The sequence below is a fragment of the Dendrobates tinctorius genome, unplaced genomic scaffold (assembly GCF_039654945.1).
Source record: "Dendrobates tinctorius isolate UK_male_01 unplaced genomic scaffold, ASM3965494v1 ptg000036l, whole genome shotgun sequence".
Taxonomy (NCBI): Eukaryota; Metazoa; Chordata; class Amphibia; order Anura; family Dendrobatidae; genus Dendrobates; species Dendrobates tinctorius.
Genome location: NW_027361704.1, coordinates 33,812,684 through 33,831,835, shown reverse-complemented (window position 1 = coordinate 33,831,835; position 19,152 = coordinate 33,812,684). Strand labels below are relative to the sequence as shown.

Sequence of the window (19,152 nt, the reverse complement as noted above, 5' to 3'; positions counted from 1 at the left end):
GGCATTCCACACATATATTCAAGCTGTTTAGCAGTCGCAAATCAAGCAGATGAGACGACAAAAACTAAATCTCTGAGCAAACCAAAATACTTGGAGGCCACCCGAGCAACGAGTATACTCGCTCATCACTAGTAGTGACAGCAACTTATCTCTTCCTATGGTGATGATAATGACATGATTCTGTCCTTGTGCTCCAGATATTTTTATGGCCATGTGGACAACAAGAAATAGATGTATAAACTTTATACTTTTTTTGACGTTGTGTGATGTTGTGTTGCCGTAACACCCAAACTAAGCATAAAACCGTCTTATTGATACACTACCTTCTTCTCTCCAAAGAATGTTCGCAACTGTGATGAGGACCATGAATGAAGCATTTTTGGAAAGAATCCAGGTGAAAAAGAAAGAATAGGTATAATGAGTCAGACTCTACAAAACGTCATTTACAACGTAATCATTCTTCTACAGAATACCTTATATACTTAGCAGTAATGTATTCTGTGCTAAAAACAAAATATATAAAGCGTGAACAGAAAAGAAAGAAGTGAAAGGTGAAATAGTTAAAGAGATTACAGTTCTAGGTGTGTCTGCCAGGCTAATGATTTAAAGTCTATGTTTGACAAGCTAATGAAGACATAAAATTGTCATGTCTTTATCGTTCTCACGGCTTTGAAATAATTGAATTGGTGATTTTCTGCAATTTAAGTCGAAGGTGACACCCTCCTGTCATCCTGCCTGATCATTAACATCTGATCAACTGAACATCATCTCTCATTGCTGTCATTTGTTTTGTAACGCAAACCCTGTATCACAGCTCATCAAAGTTAGAGGCAGTAATGGATAATGTTAGGAAAGTTAAAATTGCATCTGTTGATGGATTTCCATTACATGCTAACATCGGGTCAAATTGGCTAATGAACTTGATAAATGGAGTACATTACTAGACAACTCTGATTTAAGTACGAGCTCAAAAACATTAACGGACAGTTGACTTGATTAAATATTCCAGAGTCTATAACAACTTGGAAATTGCCTATGAAAACCTATGCTATCCAGGAGCAATTATGCTTCATTAATCTAGTTCAGGGAAGACAATAAAGGTCACTTTAACCACAAGCTATACAGGGGTGCTATTATTTTCGAATAGTGTCCAACAGTCGAGCTGAAACAATGGCAAGAATATATCTACATCAGGCCTTTTATTGTAGACCTAGTTACATTTTTGTTCTTCTGTGCACCTAGTTATCTAGATAAATAAGGTCTTATGATCTTGTATTACTTTTTTTCTGGTTTCAAGTCAAAATGTCCCCAGTCAATCCAGATTAAATAGGCTAAAGCCCCCGTTACACACTGCGATATCGCTAGCAATATCGCTGTAAAGTCACCGATTCTGTGACGTTATAGCGATATTGCTAGCGATATCGCTGCATGTGATACTTACCTCCGACTGGCTCCCCCGCTGGTAATCGCTGATCGCGCGAGAAGCTCCTGGACCATTCCTCGTCGGCCACTTCCTGCGGCGCTTCCTGCTGTGACGACGAGCGACGCGTGGAGCCGGGCAGGAGGACGCAGGATCGCCGCATCTGACAGGTAAGTAGCGATCCCCGTCCCCAGCGATGTCGCTAATGAGATCTGCCTGTGTGGCAGCTCACTAGCAACCACTTAGCGATGCACCAGCGATCCTGACCGCGTCATATCGCTGGTCTGGATCGCTTGTGCATCGCTAGGTGTAACGGTACCCTAATACTAGATGATAAGCCACACTGATTGGGACATTCCTCAAAACCCAACAACATGTGTGGCAAGGTTATGTAAGGCATGCTTTTCTTACTCACTTACCAAATATATTCATAACTTTTATAAAGATCAGAAGAGCTTTTACAGTATTACTTCCTAACCTAAGTTGTTCAGAATCTGGGTTGGGGTTTCCCAGACTATAACAAGAGCAAGATCTGCCACTTCCATAAAGATAGCAACATTTTTTCAACCTAACCAAACCAAAACATAATATAACGTTATTCACAAACTATAAAATCAATTTCCTTCCATTATACAATTTTTTCTTAATTAAGAATGGAAGTAGTGAGTTCTCCATAAATGACAAATTGGAATAACTGCTTTATTATATTGGATACTGTTAGTCATAATGTCTGTGGGCCAAAAATCACGCTTGTATATTGTAAACAAGTTTATATTAGATAAGAAATTCTCTGACTTGCTTTGAACTTCAATAAGCAATTTTGAAATTCTGATTTAGAAATCGGCAATGCTTACGGGTTTTTCTTGCCGAGTCTTCAATGAAAAGTGAAGATATATCTTCATCCACACCAACTTCATTCTTTGCGATGCACGTATAGGCCCCAGTGTCTTCATAACGGACACTAGAAATATGAAGTTCACTTCCGTTGGCTGAAATAAAGACATTTGAGCTGTTTGTTCTAAGGTCTTCTAATTCAATAGTCATTATGATATGGAACAACCAACTTTTAGCTGTAGGCCGGATTCATTATTTTACTAAAGTATGTATCTTTCATATCAATGGTGCAATCAATGCAGAAACTAAAAACTTAACATCCTAAACAAATCAAATAAGTGTAAAATAAGCGTTTGAGACAGTCACATCAAATGCATGTAATTGACACGCTGTCCGATCAACATTTTGACATATGCTTGGTCATCAGCATATTATATAAATATAATAAAATTAGCAGTAGAAGGGAAGAGGCCTCAGATCTAAAACTTGGGAAAAAAATATAATAAGTCCACTGCTTGAAAACTGTATGGACAGATTTTCAGAGTTGAAAGTGATCAAGTTTAAAGAGGCTCTGTCAGCCCAAACTTACGGTATAAACTAAGAAAATAGACTTGTAGGGGACATAACCCCCTAAAAAATCACTCCTTTACTTTTTTAGTCTATGCCTCTGTTACGTGTTACAGAACCACTCAGCACCCAGAATATGTTGTGCAGTTATATGTATGTATAATAGGTTCTATGTGAGATGCATGTCCCTAATGCATCAGCCCACAGGCTGCACCCCTGGGCAGAGGGGACACGATATTCTCCTTTTGTCTGCCCTCCCCCCACCTTTTTAATTCCCACAGTAAACATCGGCAGGCTCCGGCCACCTGCGGCTTTTGTAATGCATGTCTGGCCTGCCGCTTTTCTATTGGCCGGCCCTCTGTATCTGTGTGATATATTCTGTGTCCTGTGAGCAAAGTGTTGTCAGACTGGAAATACGTGGAGAAGCAGTGATCTTTTATATGCGCCCATGTAACCAAGGAATTCCAGCCAGCATCATTCATTCAGACTCCAGCCAACGCAGAGCGGACCTCCGAAAGCATGGGGTGGTATTGAAAGAGGTACCCCAGCTTGGGTAGACCCCGTTACAGCCTCCATTCTGCAGAAACCAAAGTTTAATCAAATACACTAATTAGGCTGCACTGTGTACCCTTGGTGTAGCCAAGAATGTCAGTGCACTGTCTCAATGCAGGTTTTGCTTCCCTCACTAGTAATTGACAGTCCTGGCTTATCTCAGTTTTTTTCTTCAAACAAGTGCTTATATACTGCTCAAAAATATAAAGTGAACACTATTCCATTTGCAACAGGCTGTTTGTGTTCCCTTTATTTTTTTGAGCAGTATACCAGGTAAAACAGCACTGTTAATCACCAGTAAGGGAGAAAGGGGTGCGCAAAACCTGTGGACGAAACCAAGCGACTTAGCCACACCAAAGGTAGACAGAGTAGCCAAATCAGAATATTTGGTTACATTCAGTTTCTACATTACAAAGGCAACAATGCAAACACTAATGGCGTGATTTGTATTCAGGCTATATCTCCTACAATGCTGTGTACTAAGTTTATACTGTCAGCTTGGATTAGTTTGGGTCAGTTTAATTGACAGACTTCCTTTAAATCAATAAGTATATTGTATTTATTTGTGCTAATTGATTATTTTGCTTTAAGCAATTATAGATTTGTCAGTAAAAAGCTTACCAATTAATGTGAGTTGCTTGGATAATTTTGGCATTATGTCAATACCATTTTTCAGCCAGGTTATTCTGGGGTTGGGGATACCCTCTGCATGACACTTCAGGCTGGAGGACACTCCAGGTTCCTGAGCTTGGGTTTCTGGATACACTCTTATTACTGGAGGGACTAAAGAAAACATTAAAATGGTGTTACATAGGTAATACATTAACAAAGTGATAAATGAATTCTTACAACTACACTGCTTACTCTTTATAATGCCAAATGAATTATGTCTTAAATTGAAAATAGAATTGTATTTCACTTAAAAACATAAAGCAGTCATGTAATACCAGATGTCTGTAGAGTGAATGTAGTAAATTCTAGTAGTGATACTTGCAATATAATAATGTAAGCAAGTACAATAAAAATAAGTAAATCATTTTTAATTTTATGCTGCTTAGTTACTGATAGATATTAGCATGAAAGGATTAAATAAAGTGTAAAAGGCATAAAAATAATATTGAGAAGGCCAAACTTTTAAATTCCTATTTCGCATCTGTGTTCGCTAAGAAAGCAATTATAACATCAACTGATTTTTATGGTGCCATTAAAGGAATAAAATAATCCACACTATCTATAACAGAGATGGTGAGGGGGCACTTAGTTAATTTAATTAATTTAAATCTCCAGGTCCATATGAATTACATCCTAGGGTACCATGCCCCTATCATCTCCCGCCTTGACTATTGCACCCTCCTGCTCTGTGGCCTTCCCTCTAACACTCTTGCATCCTTCCAATCTATTCTAAACTTTGCTGCTCGACTAATCCACCTGTTCCTCCTTCCTATTCTCCTGCCTCTCTTATCAATCCCTGCACTGCCTCCCCATTACCCAAAGACTCCAGTTCGAAACTCTAACCATGGCATAGAAAGCCATCCACAACCTGTCTCCTTCATACATCTCTGACCTCGTCTGAGATACTTACCTGCACGCAAACTTCAACGCTCACAAGATCTTCTCCTCTACTCCCCTCTTATCTCCTCTTCCCAAAATTGCGTACAAGATTTCTCTCGCGCATCATGCCTACTCTGGAACTCACTACCATAACATATCAGACTCTCGTCTACCATGGAAAGCTTCATAAAGAACCTGAAGACCTATCTCTTCTGACAAGCCTACAACCTGCAGTAACCACCAATCAACCAAGTCACTGCACAACCAGCCTTACCCTCGCCTACTGTATCCTCACCCATCCCTTGCAGATTGTGAGCCCTCATGGGCAGGGTCCTCTCTCCTCCTGTACCAGTCGTGACTTGTATTGTTTAAGATTTCTTTACTCATTTTTATTATGTATACCCCTTTCACATGTAAAGCGACATGGAATAAATGGCACTATAAAAATAAATAATAATACTGAAAGAGATAGCAGAGAAAATTGCAGAACCACTAGCCAGAATTGTTGAAAAGTCCTACAGAACAGAAGTCCCAGAAGATTGGAGAATTACAAATGTTATCCCTATCTTCAAAAAGGAAAGAAGATGGAGCCAAGAAATTACAGGCCAGTGAGCCTTACTTCTATACCAGAAAGGATATTGGAACAAATTATTAAACAGCATGTATGTAAGCACTTGGATAAGAATAGAGTAAATAACCAGAGCCAGCATGGATTTTTAGCAAACAAGTCATGCCAGACTAATGTTATTTCCTTCTATGATGGAATCACTGACTGGGTGGATCAGGGAGATACTGTAGACACAGTATTTTTCAACGTCAGTAAAGCATTTGATAAAGTATCTCATACTATCCTTACTGAAAAAATTATCAAGCATGGGATTGACAAGTCTATGGTTAGGTGGATTTATAACTGGCTCAGTGATTGTACTCAATGAGTGGTAATAAATGGTTGCACATACAATTGGAAGTGTTTCAAGTGGGGTACCACAAGGCTTTGCCCTAGCCCCAGTGTGTGCAGCATTTTTATAAATGATTTAGATAAGGGAAATTAAATGAAACTAATCAAATTTGTAGACAATGCAAAGATAGGAGGGATAGCTCTCACTAGAGAAGACAGAGAAAGGATTCAGAAGGATCTAGATAAGCTTTAACAATTGTTAGTGACTAAAGTGGGTTTTACACATAGCAATATCGCTAGCAATATCGCTATAACGTCACCGATTTTGTGACATTATAGCGATATTGCTAGCGATATCGCTATGTGTGATACTTTCCTCCGACCGGCTCCCCCGCTGTCCATCGCTGATCACGCAAGATCGCGCAGCTCCATTTCTCGCTGGGCGCTTCCTGCTGGCGCCGACGAGCTACGTGTGGAGGCGGGAGGACATCAGGATCGCCACGTCTGAAAGGTTAGTATCGTCCGCTGTATCGCTGCTGCATCGCTGTAAGATCTGCCTGTGTGGCAGCTCACTAGCGATCATTTAGCGATGCACCAGCGATCCTGACAGGGTCGTATCGTGGTCGGGATAGCTGGTGCATCGCTAAATGTAAAAGGGCCTTAACTGAACGTTTTTTAACAGTGAAAAATGCAAGATTCTACATCTGTGGAAGAAAAATGAAAATTTCATATACAGAATTTGAGGAATTGAACTAAGCAACAGCAGGTGTGAAAAATTGCAGATTTGCTGACTTATTATGAGCACCGACCACCAGGTGGCCCTCATAGCAATCTGGCAGTGACAGCAATAGAGGTCTGCTAGAAACCTCTGGTTGTCATATCAACCATCAGCGACCTGCTGGCATGTGACATGGGCACCGATGGGTGGGATTTCCAGCGCACTTGCAGGAAGGGCATGTTAATGGGTTAACAGCTGCGGGAGGATCACGATTCCTCCTGCGGCTGTTAGCAGCACATGTGAGCTGTTCAAAACAGCTGACATGTGCCGGAAAGATGTGGGCTCACCGCCAGAGCCCACATAAAAGGAAGGGTGTCCAACATTGGCGTATTATTATGCCCGATGTTGAAAAGGGGTTAACATGTACAAATCCGTTATGAAACAAAATGACGATCGGAAATAAGGCTGTAGTGCCCTCCAGAGTCAGAAAATCTCCTGGGTCTTGGCTATCTGAGATACTTGAGACCCTGGAGAACATGATTAGGGCTGGATTTTCTGATGTCCAATCATGTGATCGCCGTTATTCAGTGAGTAATGGTGATCACAAAAAGTGTGCCTGCTGTTTCAATGATTTCTTTCTCTTCTAACATTTTCTACATGTCAGAGGAGAGACCCTTGAGAGTCCTCGGTACCTCCGCCATCCCACAGTCACTCCTGATCAGTTCCCTGACCCAGCATCATCTTCCTGAAAAACAAAATGGCAGGCACATGCGCAGTGCGCTTGTCGAGATCTGCTGGCCGGTTCCCGGCAAAAATAGGAGAATATTTCTTTTGGTTCCTTTTGTATCACAGTGATCACAATAAAAAAAATAGTCAATCAAATCCTGCTTTGTCACCACCTTAGTTAAATAAAAATGAAAGAAATATTTTTTTTATTTTTTCCATTCTTTGCAGTTGTGTTTGGGGTTAGTTTTGGGGCTGTGTTAGGGTTGATGTAAGAGTTAAGGCTGCGTTATGGTTAGGGATGGGGTTAGGGTTGTGTTAAGGTTAGGGTGTGTTAAAGTTATGGCTGGGGTTGGGGTTAGAATTGTTTTTTTCAATAGTAAATCAATACTTCAGCCATGAAGCATGCGGGGCAGAGACTTGAGCATGTCAAACAGGCACCCATGATATTCGGTGCATATCCGAGCACTTGCGCTCAATACATTCAATCTAGAGTAGCGAGCACTTGCTATCAACATTAATAATGACATATTCAATATCACGACCTAATGTATTCTAATGCTGTGTCGTACCTGTGGCTCCAAAGTGCTTACTATAGCCCTGGATAAAATCCTTAAGAGGTGTGGTTTCCAAAATGGGGTCACTTGTGGGGGGTTTCCACTCTTTAGGCACATCAGTGGTTTTCAAAATGCAGCATGGCTTTCACTACTTATTCCAGCAAATTTTGCATTGAAAAAGTCAAACGGTGCTCTTTCCATTCCGAGCCCTTCTGTGCACACAAACAGTAGATTTCTCCCACAAATAAATTATCAGCATATTCAAGAGAAATTGTGCAACACATTTTGGGGTTCAATTTTTCCTGTTACTCTTGTTAAAATAAAAAGTTTGGGTCGAAAGTAAATTTTTGTGTGAAAAAAATTAAACGTTCATTTTTTCCTTCCACATTGCTTCAGTTCCTGTGAAGCACCTGAAGGGTTAATAAGATAAGATAATCCTTTAATCGTCCCACCATGGGGAAATTCAGAGCATTACAGCAGCAAGGCAGGAACAAGTACAGATACAGATGCATAAAGGCATTTCATTGACAGTAGGTAGGTACATATACGAAAAAAGATGTAACCGGACTATCACAACCTTGGATCTATCAGTTCACTGTTTGGGTCGTTCTCCGTTTTGGACAGTGCAGGTTATACAGCCTAACTGCAGCAGGAAGGAAGGACTTTCGATAGCGCTCAATCTCACATTTACGATGAAGTAGCCGGTCACTGGCAGTACTGCGCATCTTTATCACGGAATCATGCATGGGATGGGAATCATTCTGCACCATGTAGCTCACATTGGTCAGTATCCTCCTGTCGCCTACTTCCTGAACTGGGTCAAGGGGGCATCCCAGGACAGAGCTGGCCCTTCTAATCAGTTTGTCCAGCCTATTCCTGTCCCTGGTTGATATGCCACTACCCCAGCACGCCACACCAAAGAAGATGACTGAAGCCACAACAGAGTTGAAGAAGGATGCAAGGAGTGCCCCTGTAACTCCGAAGGCTCTCAGCCTTCTGAGCAGATAAAGCCTGCTTTGGCCCTTCCTGTACACTGCATCCAAATGATGGGCCCAGTCAAGCTTATTATTGAGGATCACACTAAGGTACTTATAGGTGTCGACTATCTCAATGTCATTTCCCTGAATGTTCACCACTACTGGTGGATTTTTGCCCTTGCGAAAGTCCACCACCAATTCCTTGGTCTTCCCGGAATTAATCCTAAGGTGGTTCATCTGACACCACTCCACAAAAGCTTGGTTAGTATCTCTGTACTCTCTTTCATCTCCTCCTGTGATGAGGCCTACTATTGCAGAGTCATCATAATACTTCTGCAAGTAGCAGCTAGATGAGTTGCACCTAAAATCTGCAATGTACAGTGTGAAGAGAAAAGGGGCAAGAACTGTACCTTGAGGTGCCCCTGTATTGCAGATCACCGTGTCTGACACACTGTCCCGAACCTTTACAAACTGAGGTCGGCTCGTGAAGTAGTTAAGGATCCTGGTGGAGAGTTGGAGGTCCACACCAAAAAGGCCCAGCTTGTCTCTCAGTAGACCTGGCTGTATGGTGTTAAAAGCACTAGAGAAATCGAAGTACATTATTCTCACAGTGTTCCCAGGTTTCTCCAGGTGAGAGAGAGTCCTATCTAGAAGGTGGATAATGGCATCATCCCCACCAATGCTCTACCTGTAGGCAAACTGGAGAGGGTCCATATTCGAGCTCACTAGAGGACGGAGACGTGTGAGAACCAATCTCTCTAATACCTTCATCAGGTGTGATGTCAATGCTACAGGTCTATAGTCATTAAGGTCTTTCGGATAAGGTTTCTTCGGAACTGGTACCACACACAATAATTTCCATAGTTGTGGTACTATACCCATTCTCAGGCTCATATTGAACAGATATGTAATGATCTCACTCAGCTGGTGCCCGCAGGTTTTGATTAGCCTTGCACTGATGCCGTCAGGACCTGCAGCCTTCAAAACTTTGATCTTATTCAGTTCTTTTGCAACCTGGGCACTTGTGAAGAACAGACCCTGGCTCAGTTGACAAGTTGCAGCAGGGGGTGAGGTTATTGTAGCAGAGAGGTGTGAATGGTATGCAGGAGCAGCCAGTGTGTGATTAAATCTGTTAAAGAATAGATTAAGTTCATTAAGCCCCTCTTTATCTACAACCATCCTGGAGACAGTCTGTCTATGCCCAGATATATACTTTAGACCCTCCCAGACTTCATGGATCCTTTTCTGTGACAGTTTCAGTTCAATCTTTCTCTTATAATTAGCCTTTCCCTGCCTGATTAGATTCTTCAGATCTTTCTGCACCTCTCTCAGCCTGCCCTTGTCACCTGATCTGAAGGCCAACTTCTTCTCTTTGAGAAGAGCCTTTATTCCGGGGCTGATCCATGGTTTGTTGTTAGAGAAGCACCTCACTACTTTTGTGGGTACCGTGTTGTCTACACAGAAATTAATGTAGTCCGTTATACAGTGTGTGAGACCATCCATGTCATCACCATAGGAATCTTGCAGCACTTCCCAAGTGGTTGTTTCAAAGCAGTCTCTCAGAGCATCTTCACTCTCCTCAGTCCATATCCTCACTGTGCGAGTGACAGCAGGTTCTTTCTGTACAAGTGGCTTGTACACGGGTTGGAGGTGCACTAGGTTGTGATCCGATCTTCCAAGGGGCGGTAGGGCTGATGAGGCATATGACCCTCTCACATTGGCAAAGAACAAGTCCAATGTTTTGAGGTCTCTAGTGAGGCAGGTAACATACTGTGTGCAACTGGGTAGTATGAATGCTGGAGACACATGATTGAAGTCTCCCGAAACCAGAAGGAGTGCTTGGGGGTGAAGGGACTGCATCATGCTCACTGTGGATTGTAGGACCTCAGTGGCGGCATCAGCTTTCGCAGAAGGGGGGACATATGCTATCATGATTACATGCGATAGTTCCCTCGGTAAATAAAAAGGTCTGATGCCCACAGCTAATAGCTCAATGTCCTTACAGCATGTTTGCTCTTTGACCACGATGTGCCTAGAGTCACACCATCTATCATTCACAAATATCGCCAGCCCTCCGCCTTTCCTCTTACCGCTCTCCCTTGTCCTGTCCGCGTAAATGAGTTTAAAGCCACCCAACGAGACAACAGTGTCCGGAGTACCTTCGGTGAGCTAGGTCTCTGTAAACAGCAACATGCTGCACTCCCTTAATTCCCGATGATGTCTGGTCAGCGCCGACAGTTTGTCCATCTTATTTCCGAGTGATCTCACATTGCCCATAATGACGGAGGGAAGAGCAGGTCTATAGAACCTTCTTCTAGCTTTCCTGAGGGCTCCAGCTCTGCAACCTCTTCTCTTAGGCCTCTTTCACACATCAGGTTTTCGCCGTCAGACGCGATCCGGCGCTTTTGACAAAAACCGGATCCGGCGAAATGCAATGCCGGATCCGGTTTCCCCCCATTGACTTGCATTAGAGCCGGATTGAGCCGGATGGCCATGCGTTTCATCCGATTTTCGCCGGATCCGGCAATGTGATGCGATCCGGCGTCTGGAAAAAACGGCTACTGTAACGTTTTTTGTCTCCGGCGAAAAAGCTGGACACGCCGGATCCGGCGTGTCCGGCTTTTTCATACAATGAAAGCCTATGAGCGCCGCAATGCGCCTGATCCGGCGACAGCCGGATCCGGTGGCCGGATCCGGTTTTTTTGGTCTGAGCATGCTCAGTAGCTCTGCCCACAAGACATATATAAAAGCAAGACAGTGGGACCCTCAGCCACACCCAACATGCCACCCAAGCCAAGAACCAGGAGCAGGAGAAGGCAGCAGACATCTGCAGCAGCACCATCAGCACCACCCCAAATGGAGCAGCATGCTGAACAACGGGAGGGGAGTCCAGCAGCAGATGAGAGACGGTAATTATCAAATCCCCCATTCCTCCAAACTAGGGCTATGGAATATCAAGATATTCATTGGCCCTTTGTTTCTCTTTATTCAACAGCCGCCCAATAGATGCAGCAGCAGCAGCAGCAATGGCAGCAGCAGGAACACCACCCACAGCCATGGAGTCTGGCCATGAGGAAGACAGCACATCTTCTTCTGGGAGCCCTCCCTCGCATCGTCAGCGTTTGACGGTAAGTTTTTATTTCCAAAATCCATCATCTCTGTAATATATGTCTATTCATTGCCTTTTATTTCAAAACAGGAATCACAAGATGAAGAGGAGCTCCCAGAAGAAGAAGGAAGGGGTGGACAGACACTTGGAGTGGGCTCACAATTGGTAAGTTTTTTGCATCAAATGCAGAAACACAACATCACACTACACACAACACATAGAAAACAATGTTCTGCAGACCACACACAGCAAACAAATGCCTACATCCAAAGACATAACATTTTTTGTTTTCTTCTCTAGTCTTCCCAATCTGGTGCTTGGCCAAGAGGTCCTCGCAGTGCCTCCCGGGGTCGTCGGCGACAGCAACGCGGCGGTCACCAGCGTGTAAGTATAAATATTTTTGCTTTGTTTTGTTTGCACTTTTTATTTCATTTCTTTTGTGGAGGCTAATTATGTTATTTTTGTCTTTTTCTTTAACAGCCTTCACAGCGTGCTCCCGACTCTGACGGTGAGGATGGAGGGATTGATGTGGACCGCCTCATCGATCTCGTCACAGAAAGGGAGCCGCTCTGGAATATGGCTGACCGCCGCCACGCTGACCTTATCGTTACCCGACGACTCTGGGAGGAAATCTGTTCGCTCCTTGTGGACCGCTGGGAGGACCTCGAAGCTCGGGCCCAGATTAAAGAGCGTAAGTATATACAGTACCGGTTGCTTGATTTAAACCAGTGTTTCCCGAACTCCAGTCCTCGTGGTCCCCACGGATCATGTGTTCAGGATTTCTATTTACTTTGGAAATCCTGAAAACATGACCCCTGGGGACCATGAGGACTGGAGTTTGGGAAACACTGATGTTGTATACTAACCACTTTGTCCTTTCTCGTTTCAGGGGAGAGAATTGTGAAGCGGTGGCGGTCTGTGAGGGATCGTTTCAAGAAGGAGTTCAATAAAGAGATGCGGGCCCCGAGTGGATCTGGAGGACTCAGGAGCAAGTACAAGTACGCACGAGCCCTGTCGTTCCTCCGGGAGACAATGCTCACCAGAAGGTAAATATTACACACCACATGTGACAAAAAATGTTTAGATGTAACTTTTTTTTTTCAGCCAGGGCCATACCATGTCACTATTTTAATTGTTTTTTTTCTCTTTATTCCACAGCACGGTGAGCAGCACTCGGGAGCCTGCACGATTGGACCCTTCTGAGGCGATCCCTGAGGAGACCGGCACCGAGGGACACTTCGACTGCCCCGGTACATCTGCACCTTCCCAGCCTTCCCACACATTCGACCCATCTGTCCCATCCACCAGCACAGGAGCATCGTGGCCGCCTACATTACATGAAGCTGCTGGTGAGGAGATCGCTTTCCCTTTACCCCACCCTTCTGCCCCTGCCACCTCTAGTACACCTTCGGGTAATGGGCGGCAGCGGCAGAGGGGTCAGGAAAAGAGTTATGCGCCAGAGTTCTTGCATCTGAATGCATCTTTCCAGAACTGTCTAAAAGTCTTGTCAGAGCAAATCTCTGCAGGCTTTCAGCAGATCAACTCCAGCATTCTGGAGGTGAAGACACTTCTGCAAACCATGCATTCAGAAGCAAGATCTTCGCCAAACCACACCTTTTTCAGGTCTGTTGTGGAGCGCATGGCAACACTATCTCCTACCCAGCAGATGCATGTAATGCATTCGTGCCACGGTGCTCTACAGCAGGTTACCTCCCAACCTCCACCTCCCACCACTGTAGTTCCTCCACCTGCACCCCCTCCAGCCACTTTCCATCATCCCCCTCCTATTACATCTGCACCCCCTCAAGCCACTTTCCATCCTCCCCCTCCTATTACATCTGCACCCCCTCCAGCCACTTTCCATCCTCCCCCTCCTATTACATACCAGCAACCTAGCCAGTACCAGCAACCTCCCCAGTACCAGCAACCTCCCCAGTACCAGACATCTCCCCACTTCCAGCAACCTGCCCCGTACCAAACTCCTTCCCCGTACCAAACTCCTTCCCCATACAACTTTCCATCAACATCATCTGCTCCTACAGTCCCTGCCCAACCCTCCACTCCACCGCCCACCACCTCTTCTGCCTCCCACATGTCCACCCATTCTGTAGCTTTTTCCACACCATCACCTCTAACTGTTCCTTCCCCACCACGATCCCAGTCCTCTCTCCACACTCCCATTGTCGAAGTGTCCCGCAGCCCCTCCAGCAGTATTTCCACCCCACACTACACAGATTTGTAATGTGTGTTTTGTAATAAAAATGCCCAGTTTTTTTTCAAACCTTTATTAAAAAAGTTTTTTAAACTTTAAAAACAGTTTACAAAAAAAAAATTTTAAATAAAAGTTAAATTATTGTTTACACTGGTTGTCTGTCATTTCTTTCTGTGGCGAAATATGTTTAAAAAAAAGGTTAAATACAGGGTATTTAAAAGGTAAAAAGGTATTCAAAACCAGGTATATAACTATGGGTAAATTTTAGCTTTTTGCCACAGTTGTGTACCTGGTTGTGTTTGAAGCAAAGTATTTCACCTAAAAAGTTGTGTTTATTGTTGGTGATTTCCTAAAAATGTACACAACTTTTGTTAAAAGATGAAATACTTTGCATAAAACACAACCAGGTACACACCTGTGGCCTAAAGCTAAAAATAGAGACCATGACAAGATAGCCAACTTTGGTTGGCAAAGGTATATACTGTTGGTACAGAAGGTACACAAGTTTGGTTAGGGCACAAATCTTTCACACTCTGTCATCCTGCCAGTGTACTCTGCCTTGAGGTGACATAAAGTATAGTGCAAAATTGTCCCTCATTACTGAAACCGTCACAGAACTTCTAGTGGTAATGTCATGGTAATCTTGCAAGGTGGTTTCTTCAGAGGTGTCCTCAATGGAAATGGGTTCCTTGCAGATAACAAAATTGTGGAGTACCACGCAAGCTTTGATCACCTCGTCAACAGTTTCTGTCTTGAGGTTGATCGCAGTCAATAGGACCCGCCATTTGGCTGTCAGAATACCAAAGGTACATTCAACCATTCTTCTTGCTCTTGTGAGGCGGTAATTAAAAATGCGTTTTGGTCTTGTCAATCCTCTGCTAGAGTACGGTTTCAAAAGGTGTTCTGACAGCTGGAAGGCTTCATCCCCTACACAGACAAATGGCATAGGTGGACCAGATGTTTGCGGCAGCGGTCTAGGTGGTGGGAACTGGAAGGTGTTTCCATACAGTTTACGCCCCATGGCAGAGTTTGAAAACTTGAGAGTCATTGGAGCGGCCATAGGCCCCAATATCAACAGCAATAAATTTGTATTCCGCGTCAGCGATGGCCATGAGGACAATTGAAAAATATTTCTTGTAATTGAAATATTCCGATCCCGATCCGGCTGGCTTTACAATGCGGATATGTTTCCCGTCCACAGCGCCCAAGCAGTTGGGAAACTGACATATCTGTTGAAACTTGTCAGCAATTTCAATCCACCTCTCTGTTGTGGGCTCTGGTAAAAACTCTTCAGCTAAGGAGTCCCACAGTGCACGGCATGTGTGCTTCACTATTCCAGATATGGTGGAAATCCCGAGTCTGTACTGGAAATGCAGTGACGAAAGGGATTCTCCAGTTGCAAGAAATCTGTGGGGAATTAAAAAACAATCAATTAGTTTTAAATCACAGCATTACATACCAAAACTCAGCTATAACACTTGGAGATACAAACTACCACCAACAAGATTGCAGTGAAAGTGTGCTCTGATGCGATCACATCCAATAAATGTGGCTTACCTTAAAGTCACCATCAGACGCTCTGCGGGTGAAACAGAGAAGCGGCAATAGGTGTCCGCTTTTCTTATGAGGTGTGCAATGCGCTCCACCAAGTAATCAAAATTCTCCATTTTCATCCAAACATATCCAAAAAATTTATCCGGGTTTCGTCGAAGGTCCATGCAGAGTGTAGAATAGACCCCACGCGTCATTCTCTTGGCTGTGATGGGGTGGATCCACAAACGTCGTCTACGATGCCTGATGCGCTGCTGTCTCGCTCTCTCCTTCTCCAGAACAATCACCCTCAAACGATTCGCCTCCGCTATAAAATCCGCCAAATTCTTCAAAATATTTCCAATCACAACATCCATCTTCGCCAGTAACTTGCTCTTCTCTCCAACCTGCACTTTCTCCTCTACAACCTGTCAAAGAAGGGCTGTAGGAACACGCTATATATAGTTTTCCAGAAGCCAATCCCGTTCGGAAGGCCACAAGGGTCAATTTTAAAAACCGGATCCGGCGTAATCCGTCGAAAAACGGATAGAAAAACGGATGAACCGGATGAGACGGATCCGGTTTTGTCTGTCAAGAACAAGACAGATCCGGCAGAAAAACGGATCCGGCACATCAGGTTTTACAAAACATTTGCCGGATCCGGAGTTCCGGCACGACGCCGGATCGCGCCTGACGCCGAAAACCTGATGTGTGAAAGTAGCCTTAGACTTCCTTATTTCTGGTGGAATGTCCTCTGGTCTATAAGCAGCATGCTGCCTTGCTGTATCCCTAAGCAGCAGTATAGCTTCTCTGGAGTAGACAATAGGGTCTTGTTCAGTTCCTGGACTTCCCAACACAATAGATCCAAGTAAAAACAAGGTAAAAAGTCCATCAAAGGTCCAGGTCCTCTTATGGTTTTCCATAGTGCAATGTCCCTTTGGAGTAACAATACAGAAAAAAGGAAATATAGAATAGAAAATAGAAAAAAAAAGGAGAGCAAAGAAGGAGCTACTGTAACAGGCTGCCACTCCAGCGGCACCAGGAAGTAAACTTCTTGAATGTGGTTTTGAGTACTTTGAGGGGTGCAGTTTTTAAAATGGTGTCACTTTTGGATACTTTCTGCCATATAGACCCCACAAAATCATTTCAAATGTGATGTGGTCCCTAAAAAAATGGTTTTGTAAATTTTGTTGTAAAAATGAGAACTCACTGGTCAACTTTTAACCCTTCTAACATCCTAACAAAAACATATGTTTACAAAATTGTGCTGATGTAAAGTAGACATTTGGGAAATGCTATTATGAACTATTTTGTGTGATATGACTCTCTGATTTAAGGGCATAAGAATTAAAAGTTTGAAAATTGTGAAATGTTAACATTTTTTGCCAAATTTCTGTTTTATTAAAAAAAAAACGCAAGTCATACCGAATAAATTTTATGACTATCCTGAAATGCAATATGTCCTGAAAAAAAAAAATCTCAGAATCAGTTGGATCCATTGAAATGTTCCACAGATAACCTTATAAAGAGACACTGGTAAGAATTGTAAAATTTGGAATGGTCATCAAGGTCAAAATGGGATCAGTCATTAAGTGTTTAAATTTATCTGTCAGGAGAAGTGTTCAATTTTTTTTCAAGGTACAGTATTAGACATACCATGGAACACTATGAAGATGGTCATCAAGAAATGGCTTAAATTTGGCACAGCAATGACATTATCCAGGACATACTTGATACAGACCTATAACAGGTCAAATCTTTGTTATGTGATGGCAGAATAAATTTTATCTTTAGAAAGTCTTCACCCTTGATTGGAAGGTGTTTGCTTTCTTGTATGCTGCTGATGCTCCAAGTTAGTTCCTTGGAATTTTGAACGAGTGTCCAGCTTAATGAGTGCTGTCAGCCCCCTTCTCTCTTCTGGATTAACTAGAAGTGGACAACCCTCAAAGAGGCCTGCAACAACATTAAAGGGGCTGCAGGAACTTTTGACAAATACTGGCTGTGTATTGCATATGACAACAATCTGCAGTATTCTTCTTGTTTGGTCTGTAGGGTAGATTGGCAAGACCAAATCATTTTCTTACAATAAAAAGCATCCAAGCCATGTTTCGTTTTGCCATAATTTGATTAACAGATTATGTGTGCACTGTGCATAGTCAGTAAGATGCCAATCAGTGGTTGGGGTGGGGCTATACAGAACTCATGAATATGGTGGATTACGTGGCAACAGATTTACTAGTTCACTAGTGATTATCTCTTGTTCGTAAAACAGTGATTTTATCAAAATTACAGCAAGCATCCCAGCAAGTGACACAGAGCTTATATCAGGAACTCTGTCTCTACATATGCTGTCAGATTAGGTGCTAAAAACTTGGTGACAGGTTCACGTTAACTATATATATTTCACACATGTGCTAAAAAATTATTCTGGCTACCAATATATATATTATTTTTATTATGAAGTCTTTGAACATTATATAGTGAGCTCACAAGTGCATAAATTTTGCTTAGTGCAGCAGAAACACAAATATAATTATGTTGCAGCCTGAAATTAACAAATTGATTTATAGTAATGTTCTTCTCCTGAAAGGGAAATGGTTATCTTTTTCAGGAAATGATTAAAAGTCTGGCCAATCCATGGTCTGCTACTGTCTGTAGTATGTATTCAGCACATTCCTACTTGGAGTAGAAAATTAATGTGTACTGATAACTCAGCAAGAGAGAATGTAGCAATATTCTCTCTGTGCAGTATTAGTATTGACTTGAAATTAAGATGTTAAAATGATATACACCCATCAGCAATAACATGTATAGTGTAAATACGCACTGCAACTAGGTGCATGCATGCAAAACTCCAACCAGTGGAATTGTGTGGCCTTTGTGCATCACGATGGGCAGATTTTCAGATGCATGCAGCAAGATTCAGTACATGGTATCCCTTTAAAACTGGTGAAGTGAATAACATAACAGTGGTAACTGTCAGAGAGTTGGATATGTCATTGTGTCCACGGTACAGTAGATAAACAGTGTAGGGAAACAGAGTGCATCAGACTATAGGGTGATAATTTATAAAAGATACAGTATATTAGATCCAGGTAATGTGCTCAACCTGAGCAAGTTGTGAAGACACAACTCCGGAGACTGCTCAATAACGGTCGCTGCTGCCCCGAAGCTGGGGATGACCTCCACGAAGATACTCCAAGTAAAAGACAAATCACGGTTTGGGCTGCACTAACCAAAATGAAGGTCCTTGATCCAATAATATAAAAAAGTTTTTTTTTATTTTACTCTTTGATATAATATTAAGAATTGGTTTTTAGTCCACTTTTTAAAACTACTTTATATTATTGGATTAAGGATCTTCTTTTCGTTTAGCACAGCTCAAAACCATGAATTGTCATTTTTTTCATTGCTTCAAAAGTAATGTCTTGAACTTAGTGTGCCATTAACAGAAAGAATAGTGAGGCATAAGATGAGTAATTATAACAAAGGCTAAACTATGAT

The 19,152-nt window shown here is 42.7% G+C and overlaps 1 protein-coding gene across 2 annotated transcripts in view; it reads right to left on the bottom strand.

The window, feature by feature from the left end:
* Positions 1-19,152, bottom strand: part of LOC141087923 (follistatin-related protein 4-like) — a 1,467,590-nt gene that overhangs the window by 61,202 nt on the left and 1,387,236 nt on the right. For both annotated transcript variants that reach the window (XM_073573783.1, XM_073573784.1), the window contains exons 9-11: positions 3,995-4,156; positions 2,275-2,409; positions 324-350 (exon numbers count right to left, since the gene is read on the bottom strand). In XM_073573783.1, coding sequence (XP_073429884.1) covers positions 324-350; positions 2,275-2,409; positions 3,995-4,156 — 324 coding nt within the window. The remainder of the gene's footprint in view (positions 1-323; positions 351-2,274; positions 2,410-3,994; positions 4,157-19,152) is intronic.